This window comes from Rutilus rutilus (assembly GCF_951802725.1).
Source record: "Rutilus rutilus genome assembly, chromosome: 11".
Lineage (NCBI taxonomy): Eukaryota > Metazoa > Chordata > Actinopteri > Cypriniformes > Leuciscidae > Rutilus > Rutilus rutilus.
In genome coordinates this window covers 8,723,649-8,748,283 of record NC_140216.1, presented here as the reverse complement: position 1 = coordinate 8,748,283, position 24,635 = coordinate 8,723,649, and the positions used below count along the sequence as shown (strand labels likewise).

At 39.1% G+C, this 24,635-nt stretch overlaps 1 protein-coding gene across 6 annotated transcripts in view; it reads right to left on the bottom strand.

The window, feature by feature from the left end:
* Positions 1-24,635, bottom strand: part of elmo1 (engulfment and cell motility 1 (ced-12 homolog, C. elegans)) — a 90,260-nt gene that overhangs the window by 6,637 nt on the left and 58,988 nt on the right. For 5 of the 6 annotated variants that reach the window (XM_084423274.1, XM_084423276.1, XM_084423278.1 and 2 more), the window contains 3 exons: positions 13,644-13,780; positions 2,380-2,543; positions 1,218-1,330 (listed from right to left, as the gene is read on the bottom strand). In XM_084423274.1, coding sequence (XP_084279400.1) covers positions 1,218-1,330; positions 2,380-2,543; positions 13,644-13,780 — 414 coding nt within the window. Of the gene's footprint in view, positions 1-1,217; positions 1,331-2,379; positions 2,544-9,478; positions 9,904-13,643; positions 13,781-24,635 lie in introns of those variants that run through there. The other variant, XM_084423277.1, reaches the window with a different exon arrangement.

Genomic DNA, 24,635 nt, shown 5'->3' with positions numbered 1-24,635 from the left:
TAAAACAGGAAAAGTGTGACAATTCTCAAATGAATAGAGAAAGGAAGAAACGAGAAAGAGAGGCAGGCAGACGAATGCATAGCAAGAGATGAGAGACAAGGTGTCTAGTCTTAGAATGATCTAATCCGGTAGAAGTGTGAAGAGTGTTAAATTATCCAGGCTAACTGATAAAGCCTCCCTCTGAGCTCAGCAGACAGCCCTCCTCCTCAGCCAGCCCGCGTAAAAAGCGGTATTACATTTGACGATCCTTCAACTCTCCAATCTGTGCCGTAAGCTTTATCACTCCCACCACTCAGCGTTTATTTGAAATTGGCTCCATACTTCCGCTCTCTCAGCAACGGAAAAGGCTATTTTTCACACTTGCTAAATCATGCTGTCGGTTTAATAATAGCACTCATTTCAAAGCGTTTATGTAAAATAGTTGGATAAAAACTATCATGTAAGACATTCTAACATTACGTTACTATACTAAGAGATTGCTGATGTGCAAAAAAAAAAAAAAATTGTGACCAATGAAGGTGTCTGTAAATTCCTGTAATTCCAAAGTTTCGAATAAGAAGCAGCCCAGTAGAGGTCCCAAATAAAAGGCAGAGTGGAGCAACCCCATTAAGTGAATCAATTCACACACTTATGATGAGCATAAAAAGCTAGTGAAGCTCTGCTCACTCAGAAATGATACATTAAGACATTTTAGCTGAAAGCACATTCATTTTAGGGAAGATAAATCTTACTGTGTACTAACCACACAAATCCAGCGACAAGCTAATTTTTTAGGGGAAACTGAAGGTGAAAATGCTGCATTACACCGCAGAGACACAGTAAGAAAAATGAGGGCATATTGATATTATTTTAATGCTAAAAACACATGTATTTTCATTCATTTCTATGCTGCTTCAGCAAACGGCATCCTTTTCATGGTTCTCCTTAGAGAACCTTGAGGGATTTGTCATGCAATATCCTATGTTTCTCTACTACCACATGCAATCTCTCTCAGGCTTGCCAATGGATAACATACATGAGGTGCAGGATTGTTGCTCAATGAATGTACTGTGTGGGTGGGAAATGCTGAAAACAAAAATCAAGCAACAGACAAAATGTAGTGGTGTTCATAGCTGCTGGTTAGGACAGAAACTTGGATTAACAAGAAAGAGGCAGCTTGTATCGCTTTTAGTTTTGTTGTGTCACTTTGTTGCCTTATGACATGGTGTTTTTCTTACCCTGTCTCCTTCGGCTGCTGATCTTCCTGAAACAGGTGCCCTCACACAGGCGATTGAGGCGTTGCTGTTTGATCAACTCCATGATCTCTGGCTGGATTTTCTCCCTAAGCTCCCTGGAGAAACATCAGACAAATGCAGTTTAAAGTACTGATCCACCACTTTCCTGGCAGTTTACACAAAGAAAGACTCAAAACCATAATTGTGACATACAGACTTGGTCTTTAGACATTTCTTTGTACCACAAGTCAGGAAGAGCCAGGCAAACTTCCTTTTATCTTGTGGTTTTGCTAATACTACTGCCAAATTTACTGCGTTTAGATCGAAAGCTGAGAATTTGCAATATTAATCAGCCATTTAAAGACTTCTCTAATGTAATTTAAGCAATGCCCTGAGCATTAGCTAAGTAATTTATGAGAAAATAACATTTTGATCACATTATGTGGTAATGAGTTGGCTTATCTGGTTTTGATTCTAGATTTTATCATTTTTGTTTAATTTTGTTAGGGATTAAAAAGTAACCATCCTCAATATCATGTAAAATGGGCTCTCTTTTTTTAATGAATAGTAATTTATTAATTATTTAATTTAGCTACAATAACCTAGTTAATACCATAGGAACCATGTTTACTACTGTAAAAAAAATATAACAAAATTAATTAAAAATGCTTGTGAATACTGGGGGAAAAAAACTTAAAAGCTAATGGAAAAATCAGTGGTAAAAAATGTGGGAACCTTGTGTATAACTGTCAAAAGCCAAGCTGATTAATTGATATTTCTGTTATAGTGAACAGACTGAACCATGTTACATATTTCACATTGATAGAACATGAAATCATGAGTGATATTACCAGCGTTTCAGTTCAAACAAGCTCTGAAAGTTCAACACGGACATTTCCATTTCACTGTTATATTGCATGTTGATGTACACACAAAAAACGAATGTTCTCTGCGATTGTACATTCCAGCTCAAATGACACTATTGTAATGCAGTGGGTAATTTATTTAATGGAGTCTCCTCTTAGTTTAATTAGTTATGAACCATTTAAAGGCTTGTTTTCAATCATGAGTGGGACACAGGTGCAGTACACATGGACCAAAACTGGGTGAGTCTGATTGTGGGAAATGAGTGCTTCAGATAATTAAAGAGTTTCCAGTGACTCACAGGATGGGCCGGGATTGGAAATCCTCCTGGTTCATCCTTTCGGACTGGCGCAATTTGAGGATCTCAGTATAGCTCAGATTTTGCAGACGACTTTTAAACTGATCCAGAGAGTTAGGCTTGATCGTGAGAGCACGAGTGATCTGTTCCTTCACCACCTGCATCACCTATAGCACACAAACACAGATTTCATCATTAGGACATCATTTTATGCATTCATGCAGACAAACTTCTCATTCTTTTATCTTGCTTTTCCTTTAGTACAGCCTTTGAATTAAACAAAGACAAAAGATCAGACCGTTGATTGAAACTTGAAACTGATGATGAAAATGACACCACAAGGTCAGTATAACTGACATAAAAGGACAACTTTTATTATGATCATGATCTTAAAAACTTAAATGCTTACATGCCTGAAATTTGTTTTGTAGACAAAACCAATTTTGACTGGCGGTGTACATGCTAAGTGTCTACATACATTCCCAGACAAAATGTTTCTGAATAGACTGAGTTGAGGTGAGTTTCTGAATTCTGAATATAAATAAATATTCTATCCCCTAAAGGCCTCATTATACTTCTGCGTCGGACCTACGCCGGAGCCTATACGCCGTAGGCAACGTGTTGGTTTTAATTTATACTTCTGTGTCGTTGTCCGCGTTGACGCGTACCTAGGGAGCGTGTGAAACCCCGAGGGAGGGGTTCTGGCAGACCAATCACAGCGCTTGTGTCCGCGTAGAATTGACGCGTTGTTACATTTTTGGAGAGGTGCACGTCAGGGTAGTTCGACGCAGAAGCATAAAACAGGCTTAACTCTAACACTAAACCTATCCATCACAGAAAACTTTCTTCCTTTTTAGGTTTTCAAAAAACATCACTTAGTAAGATTTATAAGCTGTTTTCGGATTTCGTATATTGTCATCTTTGTGGGGACAATCTGTAGGGTATACCTGAGCTGCGCGCACACACATACAGAGATAATTCTATACATTTGTGTTATTAGCAACTTCTTACTAAATATATTGTGCAAAATCACATTACTGGCTAACACCTGGACTGGCATTCACAAACTTATTAAGCTCCAGGCATGGAAGACAGGTAAAGCTGGGTGTCGTCAGCATAGTAGTGGAAATGAATATCGTACTTCCTAAAAATATGTCCAAGGGGCAGTAAATAAAAAATAAAAAGCGGGCCCAAGACTGAGCCTTGTGGAACACCAGTGATAACAGTTTCAAGGCTTTGTTCTCACAGGTATTGGTTCCACCACTGAAGAGCACGTATTAAGAAGTTGCTCGAAAGAAACTCTTCATGTGGAGATAAGTGGAGGCCAGCCAAGCACAGTCATGAAAGCCATCTTGGAGATTACAGTTTGATGAAGAATCAAATGCAAATAAACAGAAGCAATAGCCAGCAATGGACTATGACAAGAATTCACCCATATGCAGCACAAGACGACAACTTTCCTTTATCTTCAGATATAGAAGCGGCCAGCTGCACTAAAGCCACAGCTTTTCCGGTAATGCTTGAATAATGCACATCCCGAAATCACAAACAGAGGGTTGGTGTACGCACCGAGCCTTGGGCTACAGATCATATGCTGTGATTAGCTAGGGAGCACAGCAACGCATGAGTTGGGAAGCTGGAAACGAGTCCAGTAGCTATTCACGAATGCATCCCCTCCCAGTCACCCAGAGAAGCAGGTGCCGCTGGCTCGCACAGCAGGATTAGATGAGGTTTAATTAGTGATAAGATTGGGCCAAGGTCAAGGCCCCCTCCCAAATCACTAGGCTGATATGTCCGTGCTTGAAGAATGAGCGGAGTGATTGCTGGAGGAATAAACCGATACGGCTCTATTCAAACTGCACAGGAAGGTTTAAAGGGGAGGGGGTTTTGACAGCTACTGGTGGGGGACCTTGAAGCGAACATCTCCACTTGAAACAATCCCTTATGCCGGGGGAAGCAATTTTCTGAGCACATTTGCGGATTTTTCATGGTTCAAAAATTAATCCAAAGCTCTCTCTCTTCCTTTTAGCAGCCTCTTTAAATCAAGTCGTGATGGCTGAAATAGAAGCAGACTTTTTATTTGAGGACGAGGTGATATGGGGGAACAGTGGAATTTCAGCTGCTGATGTGGTGGGTGGTGATATTTATGAATAAAGCGGAAATGGACCTTTTTATTTTTTTTAGACAAACGCACGCAAGTGTGTCACAGCCTCAGCAGGAAGTGTGTGAGTCTGCATCTGCCCTGCCATGCTTATTGTCTTTCTCTCGCCTCTCCTCTCTCTCGAGCATCTAAATGCACAGAACACACTCGCCCACTGTGTGTCAGCCAGCAGATAATACAGAGTGACATACAGAAGAATGAATGTGTGTGTATTTGTGCATGTTTGTGCGCTTGTGAGTTCAAAAACTGAAAGCACTCTTAAGACCAAGGCTGTTATTCTGCATTGGACTATATATTTTTGATTTATATTGATACATCAGAGCTATTATTATAAATCTCTAATGCGCCTGCATTATTTAATATATTTGAATGTCAAAGCTATAATGGCATTGAACAAATCTATTGCTTCCCTTAGGCACAACAAATGAGGGATTAATCTTAATATTAAAGTGTTTCTGAATCATCTTTGGAAAATGAGTGGGTTTGTGGGATCATGCCAGCGCCATTAAAGGCCATGAAGAGAGTTGTGCAATGACACAAAGTAATATGATTTATAATATTATTGTATTTTATATTATATAACACAACAAGCTTTCGTATACTGCCGTATACAAGCTTTTGATTATACTGAGGAAACAGAAGTAAGCAAATCCAGATTTTAGGGCCCTTACAGACAAGTGCTGTAAAATATATTTGTATTCCTTCATACATTTTTATATCTGATAAACTGGCTGCTGAACAACTGAAAAAAGATAACAAATGGATTTTCTGGATGATTAAAGTTTAAAACAAATTTGTTCTTTGGGGTCCAAACCAATTCCAAACACACAGCTATGACACACAAGCCAAATATTAATGAGTAACAGATAAACAAACCAAATGTAGTTAACTAGGCTATCATATGCATCAGTAAGACAAATAGTGATACATGTGCATTAGGTTTTCCTGTCTTATCCAGTCAGATCATAAGCAGTGCACAACAACCACCTACAGAAACACACACACAAAACTGAGAAACCAATCCATTATGAAAGTGGTGTTTGTTAAAGGTAAAACTCTTAACTTTACACTCCGTCTGTCTGGCCTACACACAAACAGACAATTTAAAATGCAAAAACCACCATGACATAGGACAGTGTTATTCCATATGACCATTGAAAAGCACATTACCTCCAGTAGCATTTAGTGGTCCACTCGTTGGTTTACCAGCACCTTTTTTTGCAACTGTTTGCATACTTCCCTCATTCAGACAGCCAATCAAAGCACTGCTGTGCCTCCAATCAGGGCAGGCAAGATTTATCGCTCCCGTCCAATTTTAATTACAACTTTGCGCAGCTATCCATCATAAATTCATAGGTATGCCTCTCTGTTTTACATACCAGCACATTATTAATAGTCATAATTTTTTCCTACCTGTAATTATGCAAGGGCCGTAATTCAGTTACATCAGAAGACTTTTTTTTATTGATTTAGGAAGATAAATCACATATAATGTTATGAGCAGCTTTGCTGTAAACAAAGCCTAGAAGAGGATTATCTTTATTCATGATCATGACATTTTGTATGACTAATATACACAGGAAATGCCATATTAAAACATTCTGCATGTGAAGCTGAAGCGAACATCGGTGACCGCCACAGGATCGTCTTAGTAAAATTTTAGGACTGTGTCCTAACCAGACGTGATGCGGTAAAATTTCAGCAACAAGCAATTTGTCTGTCCACACCAGACATGACATGACTACAAAATCCATCAAAAATCACAGCCAATCAGAAGAGCATGTGGGAGGGCTCTGTCTGCAAATGCAGTGCAATCTCAATTAAATTAATAAGTAGCCTACATAATCTAATCGATACATTTTAAACCACTTTAACATGATTAAAATACATACTGAGAGACTGATACAATCTTTGTCATGGTCATTGAGTTCACGGTTATAACATTAATTTATTTTCAAGATCTGAGGTAAATTATCCATTGCTGCTTTCAGTATGGCTATAAAGGTCATGCAAAATGATATTCAAACTCACACAGACCCTTTTAACTTTAAATAAAGTTATTCATTGTCATTGTTGTTGTTCCAGGCGCAATGTTACAGAAATAGAAACCGTTTCTAAAATAGAATCCTCTGATGACAGGGTCGAGGCTGGTTAGGACCAAAACTGATTAACACAGCAAAGATACCCTTCTTCTGATGTCACAGTGTCGCGTCACATTTGGTTAGGACACGGTGTTAGGAACAAACCCAGAACCTTTCAATTGGCGCAGTTCTCCAAAGACAAAGCTGCTTAATTAGCCCAGGAAGTCACATCAACAGAAGTCTTTGCCACAACTGAAAGCATTCATAATTATCATTTACAACTTGTCAATCATTCAAATAGTGTTTAATAAACTTCGTAATAAACTTCAAATCTGAACTGGAAAGGAACAAAAAACAAATTTGCAGTACAGGCTGGGAAGCATATCTTGCAGTCATCCCTCTTCGCATTCATTTTGCTTGTTATGGACCGTGGACCCAATGGGGTAATCAGGCATGAAAAAGCAAAGGGACATTTATCCATTCCACAATTGGCATGATAATTATGCGGTTTCCTCCCCCATAATGATTTTTATAACAGTTAATAATGATTCAAATCAAAGAAATGGGCATTGCTTCAAAGAAAATAAATAGATATCATTAACGGAAAAATAATTTGCCGGAAACACTGACCATGTGATGAATTTAGATGCAGTACAGTCTGAAGTAATTTTTTCATAAATGCTGGGGGTAAGTCTATGAATAACAAGTGGAGTAGACAAGTATAAAACACCTGTGCATGCATATGCATGCCAAGAGAGAGACCTGCAGTCTTGCATGCAATGGGATGCTATGGGTAGGCTCTGCCACTCTCTTCCATAAATCTCAGACCTGGCCAGGGTTACTTTGGAGAACCTGGCATGTTAGTTGTGCAGAAGGTTGCTGGATTCTTGCTGGGGTGTTGAGACGAATGGCCTGGCACTTACTGATGTCACAGGATATTGAGTATCTACACCTGGCCATACAACCTGCAGTCATCTGCAGAGTGATGACATCTGTCAGGCTCCTTTGAGTGCTCCCTGTCTGAAACGGATTGTCTCGGGTGCCTTTTTTAAATAGTAGTACATTCTCACAGAATAGTCAATGTTTTAGGGTGTATCATAAGTATGTAGCCTCCAATAGTTGTTGCAGTATTGAGGATGACCACACAGAGAAAGACACTTGAACAAACATATACATGGTCAAGTGCAGATGTTAACAGACGTAGGCCAGTAAGTGCTGTGCGTGTAAACCTCAGTCCCCTGGCTTCAAGAGGCACGCTAGCGGTTGCGGTCTTTAGCGTCCTTGTTAGCACGCCCACCTCCCACGCCGGAGACCCCAGTTTAAATCCCGATCAGAGCGGCACGAGTAGGACCGTTTACATTTGGTGCCATGACCCAGATGGAAGTGAGGTTTAGGGGGTTCATTGTAACGAATGTATAGGCCAGAAAGAGCTGTGCATGTAAACCTCACTCCCCTTGCCTCTTAGCGCTCTTGTTAGCGCCCGCCTCCAATGCCGGAGACCCCGGTTCGAATCCTACGTGGAGCAGGTTTAGACAGACACAGTCTAAACACGCAAGGAAACATTCCATAACACAGGATTTTGAAAAAGCCCCCGAAAAATGTAGTACTCTAGCAGGTGGCACTCAACTCTCTCAGGATCCAGCCACACATCCACTCCACTGACAGGAGTAACTCTTTCTCCAAGGGCCAGCATTAAGCATGCTGATATCATGTAATGCATTAAGGTCACTTAAGGTCCCAGGAGACTCAGCTCATAGTGTAAAGTAGCACTGCGTTTGTGTGCGAGTGTGAAAAGGACAAAACGTGAAGTGAAAAGTGAAAAGAAAGAAATGGTGGAAGCAAGAAAGGAAAGGAAAGGAGAAAAGAAGAAGGAAATTAAGAAAGAAAAGTATGAAAGGAAGGGAAAACGAGAAAGGAAGGACAGACAGGAAGGAAGACATGAAGAAGGAAAGGACGGAAGAGAGGAAGAAGGAGAACAAAAGAGAGAAGGGAAAAATGGAAGAAAGATGGAAGAAAGGAAAAGTGAAGAAATAAAGAAGAAATAGAAAGGAAGGAACAAAGGAAAGAGTGAAGAAAGAAAAGAAGAAACAAAGAAAAATAAAATCTTGCTCTGCAAGGGGAAGTAGGGAATTGTGGACCGGAGGCTTGGGTGCGGATGCTGAGCACGACCAAACAACACCTCGAGACATCATTCACTTTATGAGATCTTGCAGATTTATGCTCTGAAAAAAATCCTGCCTGCGATATTACCATAATCAATCAACGTTAGGGGCTAACTGACAGCCCATCACAGAATTCAGAAGTGTTGGGAGATTTTTAGTCTTTTTGATCACAAAACGTAAATCCTGTGAACACTGAACTAACAAAGAATTCACAAAGGACAAGGCTGTATACAAAAGGGATTAACCTCAATAAAAGCCTTCCCTGTAAAAAGAGTAACAAAAAATGTGCTGATCTTACAACACGCCTATGTACACGTGGGATACATGCACAAATAATTCAAACTTAATGAACAGCCACACAGCAGAGGTCAATGTGCTACGGAGAAAGGAGTGATGGAGAAACAACACATTAAAGCGCTCATTCATAACAAGTACCCCAAGGAGGGGATGGGCAACGGAGGAGCGAACTGGTTGGAGCGTTCGCTGGATCGCTTCCTCGTTAATCGCTAGCTGAAATCTGCCTCTAACCTGATTACTACAAGCAGCTTCACACAAAGCCATCTCCATCTGTGCGCCTGCTTTATCTCTCGTTTCCCGTCAGCATCCAGGCAAAATTGCAAATGACCCTTCATCCTTTTCATTCAGTCTACACCCGTTTTCCTCCATGCACCTGACGCGATTTCTTAAGCAGTACTCACATGCCATTGTCACCTCCATGTTTGCGAGCGCGGATCCACGCTGGTCCAACCCAGTGTAGCAGAGACGAACCCTGACCAGGTGCAGGGACGAAAGGATCGCCAGAAGGAAAATAAACAGTGGTGGCAGATGGTTCCTGGGTTGTTTGTGTGTGTGTGCTGCTAATGAAAACGGACCATGCTTTAGCCAAAGGTTGATTTCTTCTGCCCATCAACACTCTGAAGTCTGAAAGCATCTCCAAGCAGCTCAGTTTATGTCCATTTCAGCGCTTAAGCCTGATTGGCCAGACGCCATGGCAGCTTCAGCCAATTGAGTTCCGGCAATAAGGATCACGTGGCTTGTATACAAGGGAGAGGGAGAGATTGGAAGGGGGAGGGGTGGGGGTTGTGCTATAGCTTAAACAGAGTCACTACATCACTACTACTGTGCTTGGATGCACCGAAGTGGCCATTTTAAAGTCAGGTGTCATAGCTGCCTTCATCAGAGCTGATTGGGTGGAGAAGACAGCTGTTTATGAACCAAAACACACACGCACACAATAGCTGTTCTATGTTATTGTGAAGCGGGAGAGGGAGTAATTAGAATGTGGTTGCCATGGAAACAGGCAAACCATTGCCCGTCAGTTTTTTTTAGCCCCCAAAGCATCGCTGAGAGCAGACCTGCCTCCTGCTTCTCGTCTCCACACCTCTCTCTCTCTCTCTCTCTCTCTCTCTCTCACACACACACACAGATGGACAGACAATATTTACAGGATGTGACAGGCCAATCACGAAGAGAGAGTGGGGGAGGAGAAAAATAGCATGTGCGTTCAAAAAATTAGATGGTTGTGTGTCTGTGAGAAGAGGCAGAGGATGGTGAGGTGCAGTCATCCGAAAATGGTGGAGGTCCATCAATGCTGTATAGTGACAGTGAAGCCTCATAATCATTTTAACGCATGTCTGACTGGACCCACCAAGACAAAAGCACAAAATGGAGGACATAATAAATAAAATCAGCTCACATGCCAAAAAAAAAAGCCACAAAACCATCCACAGATTCAGGGACGCCAGAACCTTTAGCTTGCATTAAAAGCACATTTCTGATATAAAATGTGCTTTAAATGCTATAAAGTATGGCCTGAAGACAGTTGCATACATACATGATATTAAATTGTATTATCCTTGTACTATTATTTCATCCTCACTATTTCACATATATACACACACACACACCCACACATACATACACACACTATATTGCCAAAAGTATTGGGAAACGCCTCCAAATCATTGTTCAATTCAGTTCAATTACAATCACTTCCATGGCCACAGTTGTATAAAATCAAGCACCTAGGCATGCAGACAGCTTCTACAAACATTTGTGAAAGAATGGGTTGCTCTCAGGAGCTCAGTGAATTCAAGCATGGTACGGTGATAGGTTGCCACCTGTGCAATAAGTCCTCACGTGAAATTTCCTCACTACTAAATATTCCACGGTCAACTGTTAGTGGTACTATAACAAAGATGGAAGCAATTGAGAACAACAGCAACTCAGCCATGAAGTGGTAGGCCATGTGTAAAAAAAAAAAAAAATTCACAGAGCAGGGTCGGCGCATGCTGATGCGCACAGTGCGTAGAAGTCGCCAACTTTCAGCAGAGTCAATAGCTACAAACCTCCAAACTTCGTGTGGCCTTCAGATTAGCTCAAGAGTAGTGCATAGAAAGCTTCATGGAATGGGTTTCCATGGCCGAACAGCTGCATCCAAGCCTTACATCACCAAGTGCAATGCAAAGCGTTGGATGCAGCGGTACACTGGACTCTAGAGCAGTGGAGACATGTTATGTGGAGTGACGAATCACGCTTCTCTCTCTGGCAATCCGATGGACGAGTCTGGGTTTGGCGGTTACCAAGAGAATTGTACTTGCCTGACTGCATTGTGCCAACTTGTAAAGTTTGGTGGAGGGGGGAAAATGGTGTGGGGTTATTTTTCAGGGGTTGGGCTTGGCCACTTAGTTCCAGTTAGTTCAGCATACCAAGACATTTTGGACAATTTCATGCTCCCAACTTTGTGGGAACAGTTTGGGGATGGCCCCTTCCTGTTCCAACATGACTGCGCACCAGTGCACAAAGCAAGGTCCATAAAGACATGGATGAGCGAGTTTGGTGTAGAAGAACTAGACTGGCCTGCACAGAGTCCTGACCTCAACCCGATAGAACACCTTTGGGATCAATTCGAGCGGAGACTGCGAGCCAGGCCTTCTCGTCCAACATCAGTGCCTGACCTCACAAATGCACTTCTAGAAGAATGGTAAAAAAATTCCATAAATTCCCAGGTTCATGTGCATGTAAAGGCAGATGTCCCAAAGTTTATATAAACTTTATATACGTATATTTTATAAACGTATATTAAACTGGAGCAATGAGGTGTAATAAAGTTTATACTACTTTATTAAAGTGACGATTCTATAGTAGTAGAGGCTTAAAGAGTTATTTATATATTATGGAGGGATCCAAGACCAACATGTAATTAACAACTATCTCAAACTTTTAAGGCACTATAATACTTTAATTTTAAAACAATGCCAAAGTTAAATATGCTTAAGAAGGCGACATCTGAACAATGAAGCCGAGAGTTATTCCTCTAAGTCTGTATTAAGCTCCCACAAAGGTGGGCGGAGAGGTGGGTCTAATCTTCTTCAGTTCAATCAGGATTGTGTCCACACACGACAAGTAAACACAGCCCAGGGATGTTGAGACTTAGGTGTTCTTTCTGTGAAAAGAAAAATGATTAACTATCGAACTTCTACTGGCACAACTTCATATTTACTGGGAGAAATCACATGCAGTCGTTCTGCTGATGACGTGATGGTCTTATTATTCAATGCATCTCAGAATTGATGGTTATGTGGATTTTTATTTGGAGGGAACACAGGCAAGAATCACAGGCCACTCACGCAAAAGTCATTCTATGAAACAAGAGCTTGATAGGGCTTAAGTTTGGATTAGTGCATTTCACCACCTCAACCTTCTCGCTACCTTTAAAAGAACCTGAAACAAATCAATCTACCGACAGCAACTTTTCATCCCTCCAGTAAAGTTTAAGATTTCCATGTGTGCACACTGCCAGACAACTGTCAGAAAAAAAAAAGAATAGGGAGTTCTGATCAGCAGATTAAACAGCAGTTTTATCTCTATATTCAGAAAGTCTATTTATAATAAGGCAGGAATACAGACGAGGGGCAAAAGCGAGCAAGTTTTCTCAGATGTGGTGCTCATGTAAGAAAACAAAGGATGATGAATTTAATCACAGTGTCCAGGGAGACATGCTCCAGGGAGATATTTTAAAAATGACTTTTCATGTCCATGAATCTTAATTAAGCTCAAATATACAGCTTTACACAAGATGGTCTTTTATCCTATGCTATAAATCGGTTACAAGTTTGCTGTGTGATTATCATAATTACACAAACAACAGCCTAGCAAATCTCAACCACCTCTTTTTCCAGAAAAAAAAAAAAAATCATCTCTGCCAAGAGCTTGAAACAACCATCATCCCCTGCAAAAGTCCTAGTAGTGTGAAGTAGTGATAGACTAAATATCTGATAAGGAGCATGATTGGCTGATAAACTACTTTAAAATCTATTGACAGACCTGCCAATGCACATGGAAAAGAACATTTTATTTTTTATTTTAAATTTTGAGTAAATAATAATCGTAATATAATTCTACATTTAAATTCAAATTGCATGTGAACCATCAAATGCACAGTGTCAATTATGTTGAAATGAAAATGCATGATACTTAATTTGTATCTTTATTTTAAGTCTTGTAAGTAGTTTTATTTGGATTATTATAATATTTATTAGTTTAAAATTTCTTGAATAATTACTTGAAAAAATGTTTTCTTAACTAAATAATAACAGAAATCCTTAACCCATTGTTGTAATTTAATAAAAAATAAAAAAGTGAAATATTACTAACAAATCAAAGGGCTGTGTTCAGTAGCATACTAGATTTAGCTATGGTCTCGTAATTTTACTGATATTGTTATTGATTCCTGAAATTTTAGTATCATGACAACCCTAGCATCGGCCACTCAAAAACCCATATTGGTTGATCATTAGAAGAGGGAGACTGATGTAGAATTAGACACAGGTGCAGGGACTCAATCAAAAGGGTTGCTCTCACCTTATTGAAGTCTTCAGAAGTGGCTCTCATCTCTTTCCAGGTTTTGTTGAGTAGCTGGATACAGATGCAGAAGAACTCCTCAAAAGAGCGGTCATGGGTGAAAAACATAGGGTGGAAGTCATGGCAGTTCTCGCTGGCTGTAAACAAACAATTGGGACAAAGTCAGCGTTTTGTTCATTGTCAAATGTTGCACCCCAATCCACCTGAGGAAAGTTGATTTATCAGGTAAAGGTTGATAAGAGTCTCAAGAGAACTTCTGACTCTCCAACAGGGACTTTGAACATGAACTTTTAAGGAGGCTCACGTGTCTGTTTTCTTAGCCAGCTTCAGCCCTCACGTGGGCTTCTCATGCATTGATGCATCAGATATGGCTGGGAACGAATGGTGCTACATCACGACACATCTCTCTGAAAGAGCCTCTTGGCAGAGCAGACGATTATTTTCAAGCATTAGAAGCATGCGCTTGGCTCTCAGGACACCTACACATTTGAAGTGACTGTGAATAGTTGGATAAAAATGGCATTTTTATAGCCGTGTTTTCTTTCAAGGCATTCCCCTGCCAACTAGTCAGTGGTCTTAATTCAGATATTCAAAAAACCCTTTGAGATTGTCAAGAACCTCTTCCAATCCCCACAACAACAAAAAATGACTGGCATCATGCTGTACTAGTGTTGCATTAAACTCCAGGTTTAGGGTCTTGATTTTGTGGCCTTGCTCTTGGGACCTCTCAAGATCACACAAACGTGGCCCTTCTCTGGATTTCATTACTTAGATTCTTGGTCTGGTCTGAGTTTTAATATTGTAGCTGAGCATCTCTCGGACTAGTTTATGCAGTGTGTTCTGCACCGATGGCACTAGTTGGTGAGAGAGATCACTCTTTTTTGTATATTCACATTCCTAGCTATTCCGGTTTCCTTTTTTGAAAGACAGACTTCTGCAATTTACTGTTATGGAGAGTTATTCCTCTCATGTAGACGCAGAAGAATGTGCTATTTAGCTTGGGAGTAGTCTTTACAGTGTGCAGGGAGCAGGGACGCGAGGTGAGAACAGTTGGCTTTTGTCACCGCCTTTCCAGTCTCAGGTCTGGATCTTCTCAACAGAACAGCTGGATCCCAAGTTCCTCTCCAAAAGACTGACTAAAGACTCTTCTGTGAACACTTGACTTACAACTGTTAAGGCACTTACTCTTTAAAACTTTCTTGTAAAGAAACCCTCTTCATTCTTTTTCTGTCGTCTCATGGTATCCCATACTTTTGTACTTTTCTGAGCAATTCTGAAACTTCTTATCTTCGCTTTTTTGTATCACTTATGTCTCAGTCACTTTGAATAAAAGCATTTGCTAAATGAATACAAATCTGGGTCTCATTTTACAGTCAATAAATTCAGCATTTCTCTTTTTCAGTTCATGATCTTCAGTTCTAATCTTAGTCCGAGTCTCTGGGGTCTGATATTGGCCTGGGTCTTGGAGTTCTTGACTCCAACTAGCCTCTTACTAGGCTTACAAGTGCATCACACATTACGTAACAGAATGAAGATGGCATATAGATGGATGTGATGTTGGCTGATTACCCTCATAAGAACGATAAGAGAGAGACTTGCTCTTCATCTCACCACTTCATAAATGATCCTCAAAGATTTCCCCCCGGGATATTACTAAAGCAGGATTATGGAATGAGAGCTCTGTGATGATCTATCGTGTGAGATTAGTGCTTCATAAAAAAAAATCCTGAATCAAATCAGAATGACTGCGTGGGAAATTAAAGTCTGGGTGAGCGCTATAAAAACTGAAGGTGCCATTATTGTGTTTATAAACAGAAGCAGTCAAGGTGAAAATGAAACTGAGGCTTTCACCCTGAGGCAGCACACACCTATGTCAGCTAAGCCACTTTAATACAAACACTACTCGAGTGGAATGGTGCTTTGAATGAGAGCCACTATTTGAGATTCTCATTTAGGGGAATTGAAGTTTCAGAGAACCTGCCAAAGCCCCAGCAGAGGGCCAGTAATTGCATTGGCTTGGTCAAAATTGAAACTTCACAGCATAATGAATGATGCCTGAAGGCGCAATGGGGCTTTCATTGAGAGTGACGTCATCTGACCGGTCAATCTGAGGCTCAATCCACCAGACTGCCCAAGCCACAGAGCCTGGTCCTTTGGGATGGCTCCAACTGATTCATTGTAATAGTTTCTTTCTCCTTCAGAAGTCAGAGGAGTTCAAGGGTGTGTTGAAGGGGAGGGCAGCACTATCAGCACCCACCTGCTGAGGAATGAAATGTCAGAGTCACTTTGGCTCTCGCCTAAGCCCTGAGTTCACAGGTTTGGGCAGAATTAACAGTCTGATGCAACTCTAAAAGTCTAGCTGGCAGTCACACTGTGCCGGTATTCGGTAATGCGATAAACCGCGGTAATGAATATGCACGATATTGTTATCGCGGGCACTTCAAAATACCGTGAAAAATAATAGATCAGAATTTAGATTTATAGAACGCACATTAGCTTATTTTCCATCAACTGCTTAAAAAAACACTGCGTATATGCTGCGCAAAACATGTGCGCACTCTGATGTAAACAATCCCCACATGTAGAAGCACTGTGTGCATGGCCCAGTGCGCACTCTAGTCTAATGTAAACAATCCTCATATGGAGAAGAAGCATGGCGGAAGGAGGAACGCTGCCGACGATTTATCCCCCTTCTAAAAGCACGGCTGTCAACTCTACGCATTCAGCGTGAGACTCACGCAACAGAGCAAAGAGGACACTGACACCGACAGACTAGACAGAGCAGGTTACTTATGATATGAAAAAAATTCTCAGGTTCTGTCCATTTTATTACGAAATTCAGACAATAAATACCGTTTTGGTGCTTGTAAATGTGACGTGGCAGATCGCTGTAGCGCCTCAGTTCAAGTAAACCGATCATCTGTTTTTATTTAAAGATACAGTACAACTTACCGAAAGGTATTTATGCCTCATACATAATATCGATCAATCGGTGTTTTTCAACCACGGAAAGAGGTCAACAAAACTGCAGGACAACAATTATGTCACAGAACGTTACATTTACCTCAGGAAAGCCATTTAATCACCAACACGTTAGTTGACTAGAAAAAATAGCTATAGAGAGGAGTATTTTGCTAAATATGTGGACTATATTACATTTGTATTATATTTTTTACTTGTGTCATAATTGTTATTATGATGAAAACCACATTATATTTAATTTAATTTGTTATTTTTAACCTTTAATAATACCAGCTGACAGGGCTCTCTGTATGTTTACAGCATTAACATGCAGGCTATCTACTGTAGCCTACCTAATATTTATCCAAAGAGTCAATATTGAATCAAGATTGAAATCAAATCCCAAGAACTGAATTGAAATCGTGAAAATTGTGTAAAATTCTGCTTAGTTACCAAATGTTTTGACAATCACAATTACACCTATTGTGATGCAAGTTGTTTTTTTCACTTTTTTTTTTTCTCTTTTGTTTTTAATATTTTAACAACATTGAATTGAATTGAATTGAATTTCATTTTAATGCAGCTTCAATGTGATTAGTCACATGGCATTTGCAAATCAGCAAAAATGACAGAATTCAGTCACATACTTCCGGGGATCCTGCACCTGACGAACAACAGCCCTTAAGATGCATGGAAATGTTTGTGCAGCTATTATAGACCTTGTATACATTATGTCCACACTCAAAAGCATGATTACACCATATAACATCATTATATCATATTAGTCAGTTTCTCGTGACTGACATAACAGAGGAGGCAGAGATATTATGTGCATGGTGTGAGTATTAACATGGGCTTTATGCTCTCCGGCTAACAACCACAGCACAGCGCAAAGCTGCAGTGTAAATAGCTTACAATTCAACATGTCAACTGGTTAGTTGAGTAAGCAGAGGGGCTGTCAGAAAAGTGTTAAAACCTGTTTCATGAACTTAATCCGTCAGCACAGTCACATCTGACCTCCTGTACTCCCTCCATGAGCCAGCTATGAATCAGCATCATACCAGCATTCAGTGCAGAAGAAGTTATGATTCCTCTCACGGCTTTTCTCATAGAATCCTTCAACATTTGATGTCAGTGCATGATAGTGGTGTGAATCGTCACTGGTCTCACAATTCAATTAGATGACAATTATCATGTCAACGATTCGATTCAATTCGATTCGAAATCACGATGCAAAATATCACTGCACATGGCTACATTTTCATCAATGAATACAAGCAGGAAACTGCAACAAACTCTTCATGATAATGATTCGACTTCTACGTGTGTATTGCTTATAGAGAAGTGATATAATGGTGTGGCAATCTGCTGATCCCTCAAGGCAAATGACGAGCCACAATATGCAGAAGTGAATCATCTACAGCAGGTCAACAAAAAGGAAAAGACGTGATCTGAACTCTGGATAAGACACTGCTGTGGAGGACACATGTAGCCAGTTCATACAAGTTGCATGAGGTAGACTGAACTCTGAGCAGTTTGATGATTGAACAATGGTTCACCTTTGAGAATCTGGAGGTCATCACTAAGAGCTTCCACAGCTTGAGCTAGGAAGCCTTATCCTCGTCTAGAGTACAGGCTCTGCAGATACTTGTCTGGGTGGTCTTCAATGAAGACATATGATCTTCCCACGTACTGGGAATCTGCCCAGGAATTTTACCCATATGTCCATATCCTTGTGCATCTACACAGAGGTCATAGGATTATAGGACTGGCAGATGCCTTGGCCACCCCTCCACCTCTCCAAATCTGACATGATCATCTCACTTCTTGATGTTCTGCCACAGATAATTATGGAAGACAAGATGCATCTTAGGGGAAGAAAACAACAGACAAACTAAACAAGCGAGTACAAGGCTGAAAGCCCCAAGGATGATATTCAAACATCACACAATGAACAATGAGATGTCAAGATGAGATGACAGCTGCGAGAGGTCATCTTCGAGGCAAGAGCTGTGATGAACTGACGAATGTACAGTGATAGATGCCACCCTGGCTCTTCAATGCAGAGGGAACACTCTTCAAGACATGGAGAATGAAATAATCATTGCCATTAGGCAAAGTACACCCTGTGACATCTCCAGAGGGAAATTAAGTTAAAAAAAAATCTGGAAAGCTATACTAGGCCAAAAAGAAACTATCAAATGACTTCTGAAGACTTGAGATTTACTTTTTAACCCTGTAATGCCTGACATATGGAATAGTAGTCAGAATTGTTTTCTTTTTTTTATCATCTCTGATTTCTCAGGCTTTTATGGCTCATACAGCATAAGTTAAGAAAATATGGAGCTCGTACTCTAGGAGGAAAAAACACCCTAATTTTTAAGGCCCAAACTGAGCAAAAATATACAATTTGGTGCTGTTGCTGATATGTATATGACCAAAAAGTAAGATGAAATCAATTCTGATAGTTTGTAATGTATATTAATGAGATTTTTATAACAGCAAAGCAGATTACTTGCATAAAATGCAAATAAATATCAATTGTCTCTCTATATTTCCCAATAATGTCTTAGTAAGATGAAATTTAAAAGCTTAGTTTAATGATCAAAACTATGTAGTTTTTATTGTGTGGGGGCAAAATATTTAATGCAGTGCAATTCAATGTACAAATAAACATTCCTTAAAAGCCTGATGCATCATAATTAGTAATCACATTTTAACATGATTTTTCTAAATGTGGATGTATGGATAGTCAAGTATAACAAAGTTGCTTCAGTCCAGTAAGTGTTCATCTTGAACTATTATGAACAATATAAAAGTTATTCTTATGTTTACTTTATAAACATTTTACTTTATTTTTTTATTTTTATTTTAATTACACACACACACAAAACAGACATGCTAAAAAGTATTAACTATCAATCAAAATTACATCCTTCAAAATGTCTCTTTTTGTGTACAACAAGGTCAGTCATACAGTTCTGGAACAATATGAGGGTAAATGAATGATGACAGAATTTATATTTTTAAATGTATCACTTTAAATCATCGTTAAGCAAATGTTGGCTGTAAGCAGGAGAATTGAGGCAGGAGAATTGAGGGAGATCAAGGAGCAGTTTTACTTGGGGCAGGTTTGCCAACATGATGCAAACAACTGACGATGCATGGCAGATGAGACCGCCGCCAATCTGTTCACTTGTCTCATACTCAAACATCTATCCACAAACATCCATAAACAATTCAATCCACAAACTATAATACACGTCAACAAATTATAATACACGCATGTCAATCCACTATCATAAATGCTCTTCAATCCACAAACTATCATACATACACACGTATACTAATACACAGACTATTGATTTCCTTTGAGTGTGATGAAATGGATGCTAGTCATGTTTATCTACATACGCCACAGGATCTATTTTGCTATGTAATATAAGCTCAGCAGATGTTCTCCTGGACCTGCACCTCTGTGTTTGAATGTGGGTTAGATGCTGACAGCAGCTGCATCTGTTCACTCATCTATTTTGCATGAGAAAACTTGACCACACCAATGGCACAGTTTCATCTTTTTTTATCCATTATTATCCATTCATTCTATCCTGAAAAGACCTCCTAGCAGTCTGACATTACAGTGTCCATTAACCATCCCACTGTCGTCTCCAAGATTGGAAAACTTTAAGCTTAACTTCTACAGGGAATCTACAGCAATAATGCAGGTTCACCTCAAAATTAGTTAAATACAAATAGTTCAGCCAAACAAGTATGACTTTATAGATATTTTGAAAAATTTGATTTTTAAAAGGTATTTAAAAAATTGTACATGTGAGAGTGTGATATGTGGTTTTGTCAAGGTCAAAGATTTTTGGTATTACTATCCTTGTGGAACAAAATGTAGGGAATACCTGAACCACATATCACACTCATCTTTTGGTCCCAATGAAGAAAACCGCTTATAAATCATACTAAATTATGTTTTTTGAATATGTAAAAATGCAGAAAGTTTTCTGTGAGGGTTGAGTTTATGGGTAGGGTTAGGGTATAAAACAAAGTTTGTACAACAGAAAAAATTACATTGTGTCATTTTTTGTCGATTCAATGAAAGGCAGTGGGGTTCAATGTTGTTTTGGACCCCACTGACTTTCAATACATGGACAACATTTTTTTTTTTCAAATAATCTTCTTTTGTGTTCCACTAAAGAATAATGCATTATGTCGATGTGCATTTGAACTTAAATGAATACATTGTAATGTAAACATCAAAACAAAGTATGTAAATGCATTGATATGGTACTATATACATTATTATAGGCCATGCTTACAAAGCAACACCCAATACAATGGGTTCTCTGCACCAGCTCTCCATTCACAAAGTGGTCTTCAGCCTCAAAAAGATTCAAGACCCCTGTTTTCAACTATTCTTGACTTCAACTAGATAAAATATTGCATGCAAATGGTTCTTTTGAACCTCTTTGAGCTGCTAATGGGACCTTATAATATGAATCAGCCGCAGGGATCACTTCAAAAGGCAGTGTAAATTTCTATTTAACTCAACTTAGCTCTCTAGCGTCCATCGTTCACTCCATGTAATTGCCCACACACGTGTATTTTTGTCAGCATTTGTGCGTTGTGCCATGAGCGGTCTTATTACCGAGTGCAGCTGAAGTTAAACTGAAGTACTCCAATAGTACGGCCTGTCAAAACCGACATCCATATCCACTAACTTCTGTACAGGGGAGGAAAAAAAGAGCCTCAGTGAGTACTGAAGCAGAAGATGTTCCTAGGAGAACATTTCCCACTAAACAAATACACTTCAGTGGTTAACAAGACATGCGGGAGCTCCATGTCAATACGCAGAAAGGAGCACTTTTTTACCCATTGTATCTTCCGCTGCATTTTGGTAGCAACTAGAGCTGAACAGAAGAGCGGTCTGGTTTCATCCACAGACTTAAAGTTGATCCCTCAGGCATTACACAGGCTTGCCCAGGCATGGCACCATGTGCCCATCTTAAAAGTGTGCCATATCTCAGTAGGGGGCTCATGATTGAGCAGCAGGGATGTCAAGAACATCATCTTGGAGGTGTGAGATAATACGGACAGTTACAGACAAGCCTATTCCTGATGCTGTTAACCCACACTTTATCTGCAGGGAGCTGAGGATCACTGATGCTTGTGGCTGTATTAATAAAATCAAACGCAGGGGATCTGACTGTGACATGCTCATTGTGATAATTTTACAAATCATAATATAAAGTTGAATTTGCAATTCATCGCTGATGGCACATGTGTGGTCGAGACATATTTGATGTGCGCAATAAATAGAATAAAATAATTATGACTTATCTTGAAAGCAGAATAAAACTGTAATAATGTTTAACTTTTTTATTATTATATTATTATTATTATTATTATTAATAATAATAATATAATAATAATACATTTTTTTTACCCAATTTCTTTTTTGATATTTATTGATTTATACAAAGTCTGATATCCAGTACATCTCGGTTCAAGATTATAAAGGTATTTTTAAGAAATAAATACTTTTCTTCAGCAAATATGCATTAAATTTATCAAAATTAACTGTTACAGAAGATTTTAATTTTAAATGAATGCTTTTCCTTTGATCTTTCTATTCATCAAAAAATCATGGTTTCCACAAAAACTGTTTTCAAAATTGATAATAATAAAAATATTTCTTCAGCGCCAAATCAGCATATTAGAATGATTAAGTAATGGCTGCTGAAAATCCAGCTTTTTAAAAAAAAAATTTGTAAAGTAGAAAACAGTTATTTTAAATTACAATAATATTTCGCAATATTTTTATTTTTTATTTTTATTTTTATCAAATAAATGTAGCCTAGTGAACACACACACAAAAAAATTCATACCAAGCCCAAACTTTTTATTTGAACAGTAGTGTTTATAGATTATAAAATAATCTAAGAATCATTATTATTATTATTATTGTTATTATTATTCCTCATACTAAGGATTAGGAGTTTGATCCATTGTTTTACATTTCAAATTCAAATCACGTTGGCTTTAGATAAACGTAAAATAAAAATTTTAGGGCATTTGCTCAACATTAATATCGCTAGAACAACCCCGGTGAGATGTTAAAACAGCATTCACCAGACATTTTTGCTATGTTTATGGTTTACTGTAATTGTAAAATTGATTTTTGTAAGATCTTTATTGACAAAGATGATGAATGTGCTGGTTTGCATATATTTACTATATAGTTTTCAATATAGTTCCTATAGTTCAACTCTATAATTGGCCAAATTATTCACAGTTCTGAGCCATCATTAGTATGTTAGTTCAGTCATAAGATGGAAACTCTCTTCCCCCAGTAAAAGTACAATAACACCATAAATCCATAAGCAAGGACATTTCTGCCAGTAGCCATTTTGATTCTCCTCATAAATATTAGATACGCCTTTTTAAAGGCTGAAATTGGAAGCCATTGCATGGCGTCTGACCACCGCAGATTCCATTAAAGCTTTTGCAGGAAAAACATGGACAGCTATAAAACTTTCAACACTTCTCTGAGAGGAGGTGAAGCAGGGACACCTGGATTCCTGATAAATAATTCATGACTGCTGAAGGAAGTGCTGGTCGAACAGAAACTCTTATACCACAGCTAGATAAAACATATTTAAATGTGATGTGGGAAATGCCATTTAAAAAATCTATCATGGGTAGGGGCAAATTGACAGGGTATTGAGAGATGGTTCAGGAAGAATTGTTTGCCCACAACAGTGTACTGTGTCAGCATAATTGAAGGGATATGATAGCCTAAAAGCTAAAACAAGTGTCGGGAAACTCTCATTAACATAAAATGAGCAATCATCTGCAACACCATTGGGGTCTCCAAAGCTTTCAAAGGTGTGACATGGCTTAAGCCTCTTTCTGGATTGATGAGTGCACAAACTGGCCCATCACTGCTGAAGATAGGACATTAAAGTGAGTCATATGCATCAAAATAAGTATCTGCTATTTGTATAAAACTAGTAGTATGGCATTGTGGTTAAATATATGCGCCCCTTTAACATTCACAAAAATCAAAACAAGCAATTCTACATCTTTCACTGCCACGTCAACTCAAACATAGCATCTACCCTGAGTCTGTAAGTGCATCATAAATTACTTTGAACAAAAGTATCTGCCAAACGGAAACTTACTTAAAGTGTATGTGAAAGTGTTCTTCTCCTAGTTAAAACAGCAGTGTCCTCCCACAGCCCTTGCTTTAAAAGACACGCATTACTTTTTAAATGAGGAGTTACATTAAGCTTTCTCAGCAAGTTCAGTTAATTAGGTTTCCGATGACAGGATGGTGGAGCAATCTCCACTGAGAATATACTTACCGTTCAATAACGCCCAAAAGCTCTCAGTGAGGTTGTGCTCTTTTCTGCTAATTTGAATCAGAATACCAAATGGAGTTTTTAAACAATAAAATGCTTTGCTGGCTGCTCATTACTCTCTCAATATTGTGCTTAATAAATGTGATGGATCACTCCAACTGTGCCACATTAAATGGTGCGTGACTGAATATAGCAACGGATTTACAATTCTTTGTGATTTCTCAACCACTCCAGAGAAGGATGAAAAGGAGACTGTGTCTTATACCGGCCCTGAGGTAGAATTTACGGATGTGGGGGCAGAAACTCAATATCACTAATAAAATATCACTAGAAAATAAATGTATTTACAGTGAGTGGATTTATGGTTTTATTTTCCATTAGAGTCCCAAATTGTGTTCTCTTACGCTTCTTCTTACGCTTGAATGGTTTAAAACCACACCAAAATGCGCACACATGAATCGATAAGCAGAATGCTCACCTCCATATATTATCTGTCTCTCTGTCTCTCTCTCTCATGTGCAAGGTTGAAACAACCTAACAGAGTGTCCTGCTTTGAGTTTGAGTCATACTAGACTCAATCCTCATGCATTAGCTCAGGTCAGACATCGTCGGTTGTTGCAGTCTCAACTTGAGACATAAAAGCAAGTCTTAAAAGCTC